Below are 15,749 nucleotides of genomic sequence, written 5' to 3'. Positions count from 1 at the left end.
TTTAACCTACCACTAAGACGATATGAGTAATAAGAGGAATAGTAAACACATCAATAAAACAATCAGCTGCAAACCTATCAACAATTAAAACAGTATGAAAGCAGAATCTTCAACAACAAACAAAAGGACAAGAACAACAGCCTACAGTCAGCTAACAAAGGCAAAAAGCTGTACATGGAAGAAACAGCATCACCGAGTAACAATAATCACAATAACACTAAACACAACAAACAACCACAAACACAAAAACAGTTCAAACAAGAGTAGCATTGTAAACGAGCCACAAACATGACAAATAAGAAAAACAGTCAGCAACCACACACCCACACACACCCACACACACCCACACACACACACACACACACACACACACACACACACACACACACACACACAGTACACACAAAAGTAACAAAAAACAACAACAACACCCAGTACTAAAGGACGACTCACTGAAGGACTCCCGGCGAGCGACATATGGCAGCCGACAAAGGAAAGTGAAAGTGTATTATATAAGGGAAGGAGGGCTGGGAGGTCTCATCACAGCATCCAGCCACGCCGCCCTGACAGCACGGAAGGATTGAAGAAAAGAAGGAACATTATTAAGGAAGGAAGGACTAAAATCTTAAGACACTTCAGGAGGAAGGGGAGAAAGATACCATGCTTCTCCTAAGAGTGGTATGTCTTGTCCGCAGAGCAAATTTCCTTCCTCGCATTTGTCTTTATTGAGCACCAACCTTTGCTCTGGCACACAAAATTGTAAGCAATAGAAATTAATATTTACCCTTATTTGCAATAATCTGCAGGAAATAGTAGAGTTTGGGATAGCAACACCATTAAAGTAGAAAGATTCCACGTGTGAAAAAAAAAAAAAAAAAAAAAAGATAGCACACGTTCAGAAAGACTGCTTTTGCCAAGTAAATACTCTGCAGAAGCTTCCATCACTCTCTGACATATAGCATTTTTCTCAGCTAAAGAAAAATCTCTCAGTGTTAACCTAAATAATACACCTACACTCACCTCCGTGCGACCATAGCACCTGAAGGATGGTCTGTATTCGTTACTGAAAAAGACCAAGAAAAAGGTTTGAAGTATGGCAGAGGAAAGCCAAGGATTAGGTGGAAGGTGAAAAATTCAGTTAGGAACCAGAAGGGTAGGATCGATACGTAAGGCATGGAAGGAGAAACAGGAGTGACGTGAGTAAAAAAAAGAGGGGGGTGAGGGGGTCACAGTGGTAGGCTAAATCAATAAGGGTATGGATGAAGAATGAAAACTGCCAGTGAGAAGGAAGAAAAAGAAAGAGCTGTGAAAGAATCACAAAATGTAAAAGAACATGATACAGACTTCAGGAAAAAGAAATTCGCTGCAATACGATAGGGTAGGACATAGAGGAAAATCTGGTGAGTATTATGTGAAAGAAAGATTTACCAATATTAATTAGAGTAGGAAAGAGGACAAAAGGAAGATGACATAGAACTGTACCTCTTTTACCTTACTTGGCCCAGATTTTCGTCCTTTTGCAGATTATTTCACGTAGCTCATTTGCAGAAAAAGACAATTACGGGTCTACATTTTCCCCCATAGCATTTCTTAGTGACTAGCATATTCCAGTGCCAATCTATCGTTACAACTCGGTATTCAAGATGGAGAAACGCCACTTTTCGGCCAAGTTAGGTTAAAGGGAATATATCTGCTTAATGCATGAGTACGATCCACAACAATCGATGCTACATAAAGGTCCCTAATTTATACCCTCTGGTTGAACAGGACAACGAGGAAACACATGTTGTCTAAGAGTCTGGCCGGTCCAAGAATTCAACCAAGGTAAAAAAAAAAAAAAAAAAAAGCAGGTGGGGAGCGAGGGAAAGAAATAAAAATAAAAAATAAAGCAGGTTAAAAGAAAAAATAAAGCAGTATAATCGCAGAAAATTATGAGAGAGAGAGAGAGAGAGAGAGAGATAATCAGGTTAGGGTAGTTTAAGGAAAAATTGAGAGCGCAGGAAAACTAACGATAAGTGGGAATGGGAGAGGAAAAAGTGCACATAATAATAATAATAATAATAATAATAATAATAATAATACACGCAACCGTCATATTTACTGGCCAAGTCCCTATTCTGGTCATACGTACGAACGGAGGAAAAGAAAAAAAATATAAGGTAGAGGACCAATGTCGGAAGGGGAGGCGAGAAGGGGGAGGATGTGGACAGAGGGGAAAAGAGGGAGGAAGAGGGTGGGAAGCCAGGGAAGGGAGAGGTAGAGAGGATGGAAAGGGAGGGGAGGGAGAGATGGGAAGGACTGCGAGGGGATGGTAGGGAGGGAGAGGATGGGGAAAACTGAGCAAGGCGGGAGACGTGAACCATAAAGTGTGGTAACGCTATGTTATTACCCAGCTTCAACACCCTTACATCACTGACGCCTTAATAACCAGTTGGAATCCCCTTTGAGTGAGCATCAGCGAGATTATGTGAATGCGGTGCTGCTCTCTTCAGCCCAGGGAGCAGGTGGCGTAATGTTTAGCACACACAGGCCACATCTGGTAAGACCTGTGTTCGATTCCCCGTCAGACTCCTAGACAAAATGTGTTTCACCCATTAGTAGAGCTGGGGAATTGGCTGTTGCTTGTCGTATTCTAGGTGAAAATGACCTGGTAAATATTGTCTACCTTAATGGCCCTCATGCACTCGATACACGTAAATCCAGTGTGTTCATCTTAATCATCATCATCATCTTCTGTTACTCCCCAGGCCCACCACAGGACCTTTGGCCAGGGTCTTATATACCGTACTCCAGTTTATTTGTTACTTAGAACTGGAAATAAAGATTAGGGACCGTTTTCATAAAGGTTCCTAATTAATTTTTATGGTAAAGAAGCCTCCATTGCAGTGAATCATTAGCAAAAGCACTTATGATCTATTTTATTATGTTTATTTACTTATTTTTGCTCCTCAAAACTGGTTGAAGTGTCTGCAGCCGTATGAGTAAAGATAAAGAGTTTTAACATGCACTGTAATTGGCTCAGCATCTTAATCCATTCACTGTGATGGCATACTTGTGCTTCTATTCTTGCCATTTCTAGGCAATTTTAGTCAACTTCAAGGATGACTTTCTGTTGTGAAGGGGTTAATGAAATCTATATGTAATCCCTCCAGTTCCAAAAATCGTTCTTTATCTGAATGAAGTGATCCGAAAATAGGAAGAATGAAAAGCAGTAAGACAGTATCAGATTGAAGGGGTTAATCTCACGAGACTCGCTATGACCAATGGAAACAAAGAGAGAATAACTTGCATGTCGTTTGGGTAGATGGTTGCATAGTCACAGTTAGGCAAATTGTTAACTCCTTCAGCACCGTAACGCATATATATTCATTGCATATCCTTGCTACGATTAGACGATTTTATTCAACTTAGGACGAACCTGTAGTAGTGATAGGGATAATGAAAGCTATATATCATCCCTCCAGTTAGAAGAAACGTAAGGTGAATGAGATCGTCTAAAGGTACAAAAAAAAAAAAAGAATAAATAAATAAATAAAAATGTCATCTGGTAATAAGGGTTGGTCACAGGCAACTCTCAATACGACCCCAGGATGTGACGAGAGGACAACTTGCGCGTCGTATGAGTAGATGCTTTCAGAGTCCCAGTTGCGCCAGGAGGTACTTTTTTCAATTCTATGGCGTGTTTAATTTCTTTTTACTCTTCCAAGACAACTTTACCCACCTTACGATAGTGTCTTCGAACTAGAAGGATTTGAAGCACCCTTCATAACTCAACATTACTATAATATTGTACTAAACTAAGAAGATTCGTTTGATGGCAAATACAATAGAATTAAAACTAGGTCCTCTCGTTGGAAGAGTTAAATCTTATTTGGGTGCTTCCCATGTAACGTACAGCGTACGCTTAAGACAACTACGTTAGTCCCTTCCTTACCCAGAGGTGAAAATGGAGGCCTATTTAGAATCCCAGGCAACATACTGTACAAGATAAAATTTTTTCCATAAGTTGACTATGATTACAGTTCTATTTTCTGTGTGTGTGTGTGTGTGTGTGTGTGTGTGTGTGTGTGTGTGTGTGTGTGTGTGTGTGTGTTTTATGTGAGGAAGAAGGAACCAAAGGCAATGGGCCCGCAAAACTGTTCCTTCCAAGAGAAAAACAAAGTACAAGAGAGAGCCAAATTCAAGATCCATTCATTTCGAGATGCCTGGACACACTGCATTTGAAAGACTGGAGATCATAGGAAGCAGGAAATACAGACAGAGGGAGACGGTTGACTGGGAGTAACGGTTAACTCTTGCATTAGAGAGTTGGACAGAAAAGGGGTATTAGTTTGCTGCTAGACGGGTGCTACGCGCCCGTCGTAGAGGTGAAGGAATACATGCAGACAGTCCAGAGGAACAGTGACCATTGAAGTAGCGATAGAAAAGAGATAAAGATGCAACAGTGCGGCGAAGAGACAGAGGTTGAAGGGAATCAGTAAGAGGGGGAGAGTTAATGAGACGAAAAGCCTTTGACTCCACCCTATTGAGAAGAGCTGTATGTGGGGAGCCTCCCCACAAATGAGAGTTGTACTCCACACAGGGGCAGATAAAACCTCTGTATAGAGTCAACCATTGTGCAGGGGCAAAGAAGGAACGGAGTCGGCTTAGCACACCCAATCTCTTGGAAGCAGATTTTACAAGAGATGTAATATGATCTTTCCAAGATAAGTCCCGAGTAAATGAAACCCCAAGCATGTTCAACGATGATGCAGGATTAAGCTGAATATTATTAAACATTAGTGTGTGTGTGTGTGTGACTTTAGTAATCATTCTGATCTGGCTGTGAAGTGTTTGGTATCTGCCTGAGTGAAGGCAAACGCATATGCAAGCACTATTACACCTATGTTAAAATAGTTTTTAATACGACCCCTAAGTGTTTATCAGTGACTGAGTGTTTTCTTTGTCAGGCATGTCTGTACACCTTAATGACTCATAAACAGAATCTTTTGTTGTTGCCATATATATATATATATATATATATATATATATATATATATATATATATATATATATATATATATATATATATATGAATAATAATTTTGACGTACTGACGAAATACCTACACCTTGGGATCACTGTATGACAAGAAGAAACGATATGTAGATGGGTATATATATATATATATATATATATATATATATATATATATATATATATATATATATATATATATATATATATATATATTTATTTATTTATATATATATGGATAACAATATTGATATACTGACGAAATACCTACACCTTGGGATCACTGTATGACAAGAAGAAACGATATGTAGATGGGATAAGCAATACTTTTTTCCTTGCTGACATATTCGTAAATTTGGAAATATGGCAGAGTAAATAATGGTCAGTCATCAGATTTACAGGGAACATTCTATCAATCTTGTCATTGTAGACAAACCTAATCTCCATTATAAATAACGTCTCCACTTATTGATCTCTATGAACTGCATTAACCTTCCACAATTCAAAGAGAGAGAGAGAGAGAGAGAGAGAGAGAGAGCTTTTTGACCTAACTCTTTCTCCAACACAGGCGCCGCTGGTGCTGCTCCTGGCGGCGGTGGCGGTGGATGTGACGGGGCAGGAGAAGGATGCAGCCACGCAACTAATCAGGGAGGCAGGAGGATTTAACTATCGTGAGTTGAAATCACACACGCAAATATATTTCTCTGGCTATCTATCTGTCTATCTATCTACCTATCTATCTCTGTCTATCCATCTATCTGTCTAATGCTCACAGTTACATTATACATAGCCGCCAGAATTAAAGGTTTCTGTTCACCTTAACTCTTTCATACTGAAGATATGGTAACTGTTCTAAAACCACCAGTATTGGTGTTCTTTTTTTTTTTTCTTTCATCAGTTCTCTTCCTCCAATTCACCAATGACCTTCTGAGCCTACATCTAGCTCTATGCACTTTGATGACTCCATTTTTCATATTTCCGCCTGCATCCCTCAGTGTTCCTCACAACAGTCACTAAACACTCGTGGAATAATAGGTTCAGCCTTTGTCATGTGCGTTTCCGTACTGTTTCATTCAGGCATTTCTGATGTTCATCAGTTCCTTTGATTCCTCACTTTTTTATCATGCTTTGTCGCGCTTCCATTTATCGTATCCAGCCATCGTCTTGGCCTTTCACGCATCGCCTACTCACAAAATCATTCATACATACCCTTTCCACACTTTTTGTCATATCTGTTCTACGTAGCCAATCCTTCTCAACACACTGTTCTTCCCTGTGATCCTATTCAAACTACGCTATCCACATAACCTACTTTCTTTAGAATATAAGGAAATGTGGTGTAGATTGATAGACTGCATATTCTGTTATTACATCACCGGAACAGATCTCATAGGAGCACCTCTAAGTTATAAGTAACTGAGCTCAGCAAAACCAATATAGTACAAGCCGCATTGCAAGTGTATTGGTTTTCTCTCCCCGCTGATAATACAGTGCATTGGAATGACAGAGTACTTTTAAGGGCAGCTGTACAGCGTTGACACATTAACACAGTATCAGTACATCTTAGCAATGAACAGCTTACCCAAATTTAGGATGAACTGATTGAATACTTTCTGCCAACCCTCACAGAAATCGATCTTTTCCCCAGTGCGAGGTGACGTTGCAGACTTTGGCCCTTCTACACGACAGCGGAGGTCCCCAATCCTTGGTCTTCTCAGTCGGCTTCGCTCTCTAGGCAAGAAGAAGAAACCACCGCCCAAGCCTCCCAGTCCCTCCTACGGTCCCCCTCCCAAAGCCCCTAGTCCATCCTATGGGCCCCCTCCAAAGGCTCCAAGTCCTTCCTACGGTCCCCCTCCAAAAGCCCCTAGTCCCTCCTATGGGCCCCCTCCAAAGGCTCCAAGTCCTTCCTACGGTCCCCCTCCCAAAGGTCCTAGTCCTTCCTACGGTCCCCCTCCCAAAGCCCCTAGTCCCTCCTATGGGCCCCCTCCAAAGGCTCCCCCTCCCAAAGCCCCTAGTCCTTCCTACGGTCCCCCTCCCAAAGCCCCTAGTCCCTCCTATGGGCCCCCTCCAAAGGCTCCCCCTCCCAAAGCCCCTAGTCCTTCCTACGGTCCCCCTCCCAAAGCTCCTAGTCCTTCCTACGGTCCCCCTCCCAAAGCTCCTAGTCCCTCCTATGGGCCCCCTCCAAAGGCTCCAAGTCCTTCCTACGGTCCCCCTCCCAAAGCCCCTAGTCCTTCCTACGGTCCCCCTCCCAAAGCCCCTAGTCCCTCCTATGGGGCCCCTCCCAAAGCCCCTAGTCCTTCCTACGGTCCCCCTCCCAAAGCCCCTACTCCCTCCTATGGGCCCCCTCCCAAAGCCCCTACTCCCTCCTATGGGCCGCCTCCAAAGGCCCCAGGTCCATCCTATGGGCCCCCTCCAAAGGCCCCAAGTCCATCCTATGGGCCCCCTCCAAAGGCCCCAAGTCCATCCTATGGGCCCCCTCCAAAGGCTCCCAGTAGTTCCTACGGAGCCCCACCTGAAACCCCCACTAGCTCTTATGGCGCACCTTAGATTTTACTCTGTTGTTGCAGTTATGTATATTTGCAGGCAGTAAATCTGCAAAGTGGTGTGAGGATTTTGTCCTCTGAACAGATTATTGTCCAGCAAGTCTGGCAGTCAGACTTTCCTTTGGCATCATGTTTTTGTTTTTCAGTCAGAAAATGTAAGTTTATAACTGTTTGTAATGATATGGGATGTAATATCAGATTATCTTCACCAAAAGCATAGTGAAGTGATGAGGATGGGAGTATTAGCCAACTTTACTGGCACAACATGAATGAAACTTCAAAAATTTAGAAATTCCATACTTATGAAATTTTCTGACGAAAGCTTGCTATTCTGTATATAAAAATGTGATTTCTTTGTTAATTTGACAGTGAAGAGGCTGTAAGCCAGATGTTCAAAATTGTCAGATACGACGAGAATGCTAACATTGTTTGCAGGGTGTCCATTAATATCGTTCCCAGGCATGCAAGCATGGTAGAGTCTCTGTAAACGAACGAAAGAATGAACGAGTCACTCGTATTTGTTTCACCAGTCAATACTTTCTAGTCATTTGACGACCATTTAGCAATATGAATTAGGAAACAGGTAGCTGGAGTCTTTTTTTTTTTTTTTTTTTTAATCAAATTCGGTCAGCGTTTTTCCTATCGGCCACTATGAAAGTGTGAGAGAGGGACCAACAGTATTTGAAGAAGTAAACATGGCATGCAATGACACAAAGAACATCCTAGGTTAGGTTTAAGAACAGCCAATAAGTGCCCCTTACTTTTGAGACCATTAGTTATAAGACTTATGCATCTAACGTCAGTTCTATTTCACTCGGTCAGAAAGGTATATTCAAGGCTTAATGCAGTCGGTGCTATTCTGGTGTTAGCCAGAAAAGAAAGGCATCCTGTTGATGGCGTTAATAGATATTGTTTCAGAAACAAAAATAAAACTAGCATTTGTCTTTGTTGTATTAATTTTTTCTTAATATATCAGGCTTAAATTCTGTAAGAAATTAAAGCAAATCAGTTCAATATGAAGGAAATATAACCTGTTGAGCATAACCCAGCCAGTGATAGAGCACTGTGCTTTAATGACTATAATAGAGAAACACCATTTTCACACCTAGAGTGCAGTACATTTGTCCAGAGTAGTTCTCCATGAAATGCAATCGGTTTTGTATTCATAACTGCAGAAAGCTATTTTTTTTCATCCCTTGCTAACGATATGACAGAATGTGAATCTCCAATCATTGGATACTTTTGATAAAAGCCATTGTTGAAATATTTTCGGGCTACGTGAAATTATGCTGCAAGCAATATTCAGCTTGATAAATAAAAAAGCAGACTAAAGGCCATCGAGTGTCTAACAACCTTCGATATTTTCTGAAATGCAGAGTTACAAGTGTTGCTTTCGAAATGATTTTATGATACTGTAGGCACCGGCCGTGCTGGTACCACTGTAGTTCAAGAGAGTATATAAGTTAGGCCACTGGTGGCGTGAGTGTGTTAAAGGAAGTAGAGCAAAGTACCGTTGGTGCTAGTGTCGAGAAGGCAGTACTGATAAATGAAGAGGGTATGGGTGGTGCAAGTTTGGTGCAGTACTAGTGGTGCTCGTGTCATGTTGTTGGTGCAATCATTTAGTGAAGGAATTACTTTTGTTTATGTTATTCCAATTGCATTTTCATGTTTTATAGACTTAGATGTAAATTATCCAAGGGAGTATTTTTGTCTGATAATAAAGAACTGTTGATTAAATACACCAGTAATATTCAACAGAATTCTTTGTTTTGAATGCCTCTAGCTCCGTCAATTGGTTTCACGAGTCCTGCCTAGAGGATGACATCATGGCGCCTCCCTGTTGTCAAACTTTCTTGTGTGTAACTACCATACATTTCATAGACTACTCTTTAGAATTTCGGTAGTGATGCAGCAGATATATATGTATATTTTTTTTAATTGATGATTTTTATAATTGCTTACAACAACCTGTCTGTCAGAGTTTAGTTACTGTTGATACATTGCACAATTTTGGGTAACTAACTACGTAAATGACAGCTCCGCATATCACCCTCTACTTGATGTATATATGACATCGTCTCCCTACTGAAACAGAGACTCTGGCTGGATGAGTCAGTAAGGAAGAAAAATTATGTCGTTTTGTATAAATCGCCAGCTGCTTACCCAGTCCAGTATGATTGTCAATGGCCAGTTTGTTTATAATATATGAAAAGATTCCGTTTAAAAAATCATATAAAGTACAGACGTACTGTACAAATTATAGTAAATATTGCCTAGTCCTTATGATGTTATTAACGGGAGTTGTTTCCAATCCCCCGAAGTTTTTTTTTTTTAATAACAGAACAGAGGAAGGAAAAACAAATGAATAAAAAATAATCCATACACCAGATTACTGGTGTCCTCTGTTCATAAAATATCTGTAGCAGTTAGACTTGAAAAGCTGTAGGTTGAAGTTTGGAGGGAAACAACTCTGGGGAAGCGAGTTCCAAAGAGATGCAGTATGGGGAATGAAAGAATTCTGATAGGCAGAAGTTCTGCAATATGGCTGAGTGACAGTCCAGTCATGAGCGCTACCAGATGCCCGTGTAGCATGAGGGAAGGCATGGAGAGGTGACACCATGGACGCAACTTCGTCTGAGCGTTTGCCATAAAAATATCTGTAAAATAATGCAATGGAGGCAACATTCCATTTTATTTGTAGGGGAGGTAGTTTATTTGTAATGGCAGGGTTGTTACTAATTCTAACAGCTTTGTTCTGAATTTCGTCTAGTTGTTTTAATGCAACCTCTCCACATCCATTCCACAAGGGTGAGCAATATTCAAGCTGAGAGCTCACATGACTTTTATAAATTATGGCTAACTGCTAGTCAGTGAAGAAGTTACGGACCGCGTACTTTAATCCAAGTTTCTTTGAGGCGGTTTTAGCAAGTGATCTAACATGAGAGGTCAAGCTGAGGGCATTGTTAAGTGAGACGCCGAGAATTTCAATAGTTTTGGAGATGGGAATATTAGTAGTACTGAAGGTAATATACGAATCTGGCATTATCTGTTTATTAGTTAATTGTATATATTTAGTTTTACTTGCATTAAATGAGACAAGGTTGTTTTGTTCCCATTCACTGATCGTAGATAAATCTTGATTTATGGAGATGGCTCTACTGAGTTGAGGCGTAGAAATATTAGACTTTGTAAATGGGTGTCTGAGTGTGAATGAACTATGTAGTGTTGAGTCATCAGCATATGAGTGGATGGGATTGTGGGTGACAGATAAGAGATCATTAATATGAACCAGGAACAGGGTTGGCGCCGGAACTGATCCCTGCGGCACACCGGTGTAAATTGAGTGGAAATTGGAATATACATCATCTACTTTTACTCTTATTTTCCTGTCACTGAGATATGAGGAGATCAAAGGAACAAAAGATGATAGGCCATAGCAAGGGAGTTTGGACAGCAGGGAACGGTGCCATACTCTGTCGAAAGCTTTAGAAATATCAAGGGCTACTGCATGAGTTTCTCCATGTAGGTCAGTTGACTGATGGATGGTATGAGTTAGGAGACTGAGTATGTCAATGGTGGATCTTTCGTGGCGAAAACCATATTGTCTATCACTAATTAAGTTGTTGGATTCAAGATGTTTAACAATGTGCTAATTAAATGTGCAATTAAAGTTTCAAATACCTTACCAAGAGAAGATGTGACTGCTATTGGTCTGTAATCAGAGGGGTCAGAGGAACATCCTTTCTTCGGAATTAGGTGGATATTGGCTTCTTTCCATGAATTTGGGAATGAAGAAGTACGTATGCAAAGTCTGAATAATTTAGCTAGAACAGAGGCAAGTTCAGGGGAACACTTTTTCAAAACAGTTGGCGGAATTCCATCTGGGCCCGGAGCTTTGTTGGTGGGTAAATTGTCTAGGATGGATTTTACGTACCTTGTCTGTATTTTGAGTGGAACAATTTCGGGAGAGTCAAGTTCTAGTACTGGGACGTTCCGGTGGGCATCGTCTATGGTAGAGTTTCTGGCAAATGTACTGGCAAAAATATTTGCTTTCGCACGGGGGTCATTTGTAATGTTGCCATCTGAAGATTTCAGTGGGGGAATGGATGATGATTTGCTGAAGTTAATATTGAAAGAATTAAGAGCTGACCAGAATATATATAAGTACAGAAGTTTGTAGAAGATTTTCTGCGCTAGAAAACTCACCACGTGTAGTCCAGTAAAAAATAAATAAATCAATAAATAAATAAATATGCATTTGTGATATATAAATACCAGTGCTCACCACACAGTACGCTTTTACATGAACTGCTGTACGTACAGTAGGTAAACTGGCAATTTATAATTCCCCTAAAACTGATGCACATGTTGTTGTGTCTAACACAAAACCACTCCTCAGACTTCGTATGCTCGATTTTAAAGTTTTGTACCACATACGATATTCTTCCAGCAAAATTGTTCAAGTTATGAAACATGCATAGGACTGTCAAAGACCTGCCACCAATGCTTTCATACAATAAAAATGGTACGAACGATTTGAAATGTGAGAACTGGGTAGCTTTGTATGAAGCTAACATTTCAACTCAACCCCTTTGAGTTTGACTCGTTTGAGGAAGGAAAAAATACAACTTTTATATTGACTCTTTATCGATCGCTTGTGTACTCAACATCTCTTAATTCCTATGAGTTTGACTTGATTGAGGAAGCAAAAATTACAACTTTTAATTCTGTTCTTTTTGCCGTGCAGTGTACTCACCACCTTCTATTTCTATAAATGTTTAGCTTATAGCTAACAGTTAACAGGGAAAGGACTATAGTTTATAGGAGCAGAACAATCTGTATCTCCACGCCCATTTCTCTGACGGGCTTCATCTGCCCGTGTCAACTCTTCAGGCGAAGGTGGACGAATCTACATCATCATCATCATTACAATCTGTACCGTAAGGATATATTATGCTATATATCTATAGACAGATGGACATAGATTATTTCGTCCATTTCGTCAGCCTCTCTGCCGCTATATCCTGGTATTTTGTCTCAGGTCTTTGTGACTTTCGTGATTACCTGGTAATTTACAAGTACCGGCGTATAATTAAGTCATCTCCTCGGTTGCCGTGATGACACAGCAGCAGGACAAAAGAAAAGAAAAATCTTTTGCATCATTATTAACTTCCACATGCAAAAAATTGGGGGAGGCTGTGGCTGAATCGGTAGAGAGGCGACTTGCAGTCCTAATGGACCCAGGATCGAATCCCGGCTGGGGCAAGGAACAGTTTAAGGATTTGAAATTCCTAAAAAGCAGATTTTCCTGATCTACCAGATGACCCGCCGACATGTCGTAAAGGTACCCCCGCTAATACCAGTACACCAGTCCTGTATGAGACAGCCATAGCATATATTCAATATGGACGGTGGGTGTTAGCGCCGAAATGGTGACATGTGGAGGTGTAGGAGGACTACTGGGCCTTGCGATAGGCCACTGCCCCCAAGAAATAGGTCCTGAGCATTTGCTCAGAGTCGGACACGTATAAAAAAAAAAAAAACACCCTCTGCTCAACATTACCGGCATCCCTGTTCTCTTGTATATTCATAACAGTAACTTATATCACATTTCACCGAAGATGTGAAAGTAATATCGCAAAATTGTGAAACTATATTGTATTAATAAAATGTAATTAAAATGTGTTCAAAGCTCTTACACCACTAACTTCAAGCCAAACCATTGGTCTTAACCCCTTCAGTCTTCTGGCTTTACTGTTATATGCTTTAAATCCCCAGACACTTTCATCCACCTCAGGAAAGAGCTTTGAACTGTAGGGATCTGATATGGCTTTATAACTTCTTTGGTATACTAAGGATCTCCTAAGCTGAGGCAACTCATCTGGGGACAAGAAAGAAATAAGCAAGTCCTCGGTCAGAAGGGGTAACATTGCTAACTGGTCAAGTAGAATGTGGACAGTTAATAGTTCCCACCATCGTCCATAGTGAACATGACATTGATTTTCTTAGTATCAAATAAGTAACATCAACGACTATGAGAAGAATGTGGTGCTTAAGACATAGCATATCATTTTTTGAAATCAGAGTTAACCGCTTTCTGTGTATATTGTAAAGTATAAATTATGTACGAGTAAGCAGAATTCGATACGACATTGGTTACTGGCTAATTTTTCCATTCCTATTCCGATATCAGGAGTATATGGTCTTTGTGAGTAGAATTACGGCCTTGTTTTTGGCATCTCGTATCAGCGGAAATGGCTCTCTTCTACCTTTTCCATCCTGATTCCGTTATCAGTAAAAATTGGGCTTTGCTTGTGGAATTACAGCACAATTTTTTTCTGCCATATCAGAGAAAGTAATTATCATAACAACTCTGCTTCCTGTTGCACATGAGAGCTTGGTTGAGGGATTATTAGGCCACTGCAGATGGGTGAGGAGAGGAGTTGGGTCCACTCGAGCTTGCCTTTTCCCAGCGTAAAAACAGTCATCCACACGTGCAGTAGGTGAACGATGGTAACTATTATCTTTACTTTCTCTAAAATTCACACTTCTCCAGAAAGCTTCCATGCAACAAGTGAACTATAATAACTATTCTCTCTCTCTCTCTCTCTCTCTCTCTCTCTCTCTCTCTCTCTCTCTCTCTCTCTCTCTCTCTCTCTCTCTCTCTCTCTCTCTCTCTCTCACCTAAGTTAGCCTAAAACTGACATTGCTGTCGTAGGACGCTGAGCTGTAACAAGAGATTATTATAAGGATAATGTGCCAGTGACGTACAAGTGGTGCGGGAAGAATGTCTGCCGCAGAATTCTTATACTGTGCTACAGAGATACAGAGAGGGAGAGAGAGAGAGAGAGAGAGAAAGCTGCATAAGGACGAAATTTTGTTCTATGCTCATACAGGTACGGGACTGGAAATAAGTTTTGTGTGTGTGTGTGTGTGTGTGTGCTTTACATCCTCCTAAGCTATTTTATAGATTTGAATTAAACTTTCCAGGTGAGGTCGGCTGGTTACTGGGAAGGTTTTCCACTATGTACACCCTATAAAAAAAGAATCGGGACCCTTAGTGCACGATACAATATGCCACACCGCACGAAGGAATTTGAAGCCCCAACTGAGTTCTGGTGCGTATCAGTGGTCATTGCGAGACGCATCAGCTCGTGGGGTCCCGATTCTTTTTTTATAGGGTGTACGTCGCCACTCCTCTGCCAGTGTAGTGTCCTACCCTCCACATTTATCATTCCTCCCCAAAAGACAGAGAGTATCCTTCCTCACAAACTTTTGTTTTGTTCTTCATATTTCTGTCACATAAAAACAGTCCATGCAATATCTTCCATTCGTTCGTTCGTTCTTTTAAAGATTTCCTGCACCTATAGTGCAGGCCAGACCATACATTAGCCTGGTCAGTGAGGTGTGGGCTGACTTAATTAATAGTAAAGGGGAAGACAGAGCCTGGGGCTTGCCCAGCACACACGCCCTGTCTTCTGGTTGACTTTGTGGTGTGCGTGAATACCTTCCATTGCTACGGTCGAAAGAGAAACGTCGGCGCAATTTTGTTCATGGCTGTACATCATGACCAAAGCCCATATCATCAAGCGCTTCACTCCGATGACGTATTTTCACATTTTCTCAGGGTACCAGCGAATGACTTTATTCAGCTTACGAGAGATCCCTGGTAGTAGTGGTGGTGCCGGTAGTAGTAGCAGTTGCAACTCCAGGCTCATCTAAACGTGAACTCAGTGGACTCCAGATCGAGGCTCTCCTCCTCCTGCAGTCCATCATTCTCTTTTCGGGGGATAGGGATTGAGTCGAGGGATGTTTGTATACCAGAACAGTGGAATTGCTTGAAATATTAGTTCCACCGCGAGGAGGCCCTCTCTAACACCCAAGTGTGAGTAAAGAGGTAAATGAAGCTTGTATCAACTCCAGTTTGAAAAGCCTCCCGTAAGCTGATTCTAATTACATGGTGGTAGCTCAAAAAAAAAAAAAATCACCGTATTTAAAGGAATAAAACTAAATGGGCGAAGTAAGCTCACCGATTTATGACGGCCAGTCTTTAGATCACCCAAGGTCTCCTTTTCGTTGGTTTAGGAGCAACCTAACACCTCCCCCTAAGTGATTTATTTTGCCTATTCCACTTGATTGTTCTGTGCAGTATTAATGAAATCATCGTAATATCAACAAGATTAGCGTGCA

General features: G+C 41.0%; 1 protein-coding gene across 1 annotated transcript; it reads left to right on the top strand.

The window, feature by feature from the left end:
- The first annotated feature begins 660 nt into the window (after positions 1-660).
- Positions 661-7,563, top strand: LOC145397797 (uncharacterized). Its single transcript, XM_080270819.1, has 3 exons — positions 661-675; positions 5,585-5,687; positions 6,665-7,563. The coding sequence occupies exons 1-3, from the start codon at positions 661-663 to the stop codon at positions 7,561-7,563; spliced, it is 1,017 nt and encodes a 338-aa protein (XP_080126945.1).
- The last annotated feature ends 8,186 nt before the right edge of the window (positions 7,564-15,749 follow it).

The sequence above is a fragment of the Coenobita brevimanus genome, chromosome 43, assembly GCF_032717465.1.
Source record: "Coenobita brevimanus isolate Jiangsu-jjx chromosome 43, ASM3271746v2, whole genome shotgun sequence".
NCBI classification, from domain to species: domain Eukaryota; kingdom Metazoa; phylum Arthropoda; class Malacostraca; order Decapoda; family Coenobitidae; genus Coenobita; species Coenobita brevimanus.
Note: the sequence above shows the minus strand (reverse complement) of the source record. Positions and strands in the feature narration are given on the sequence as shown.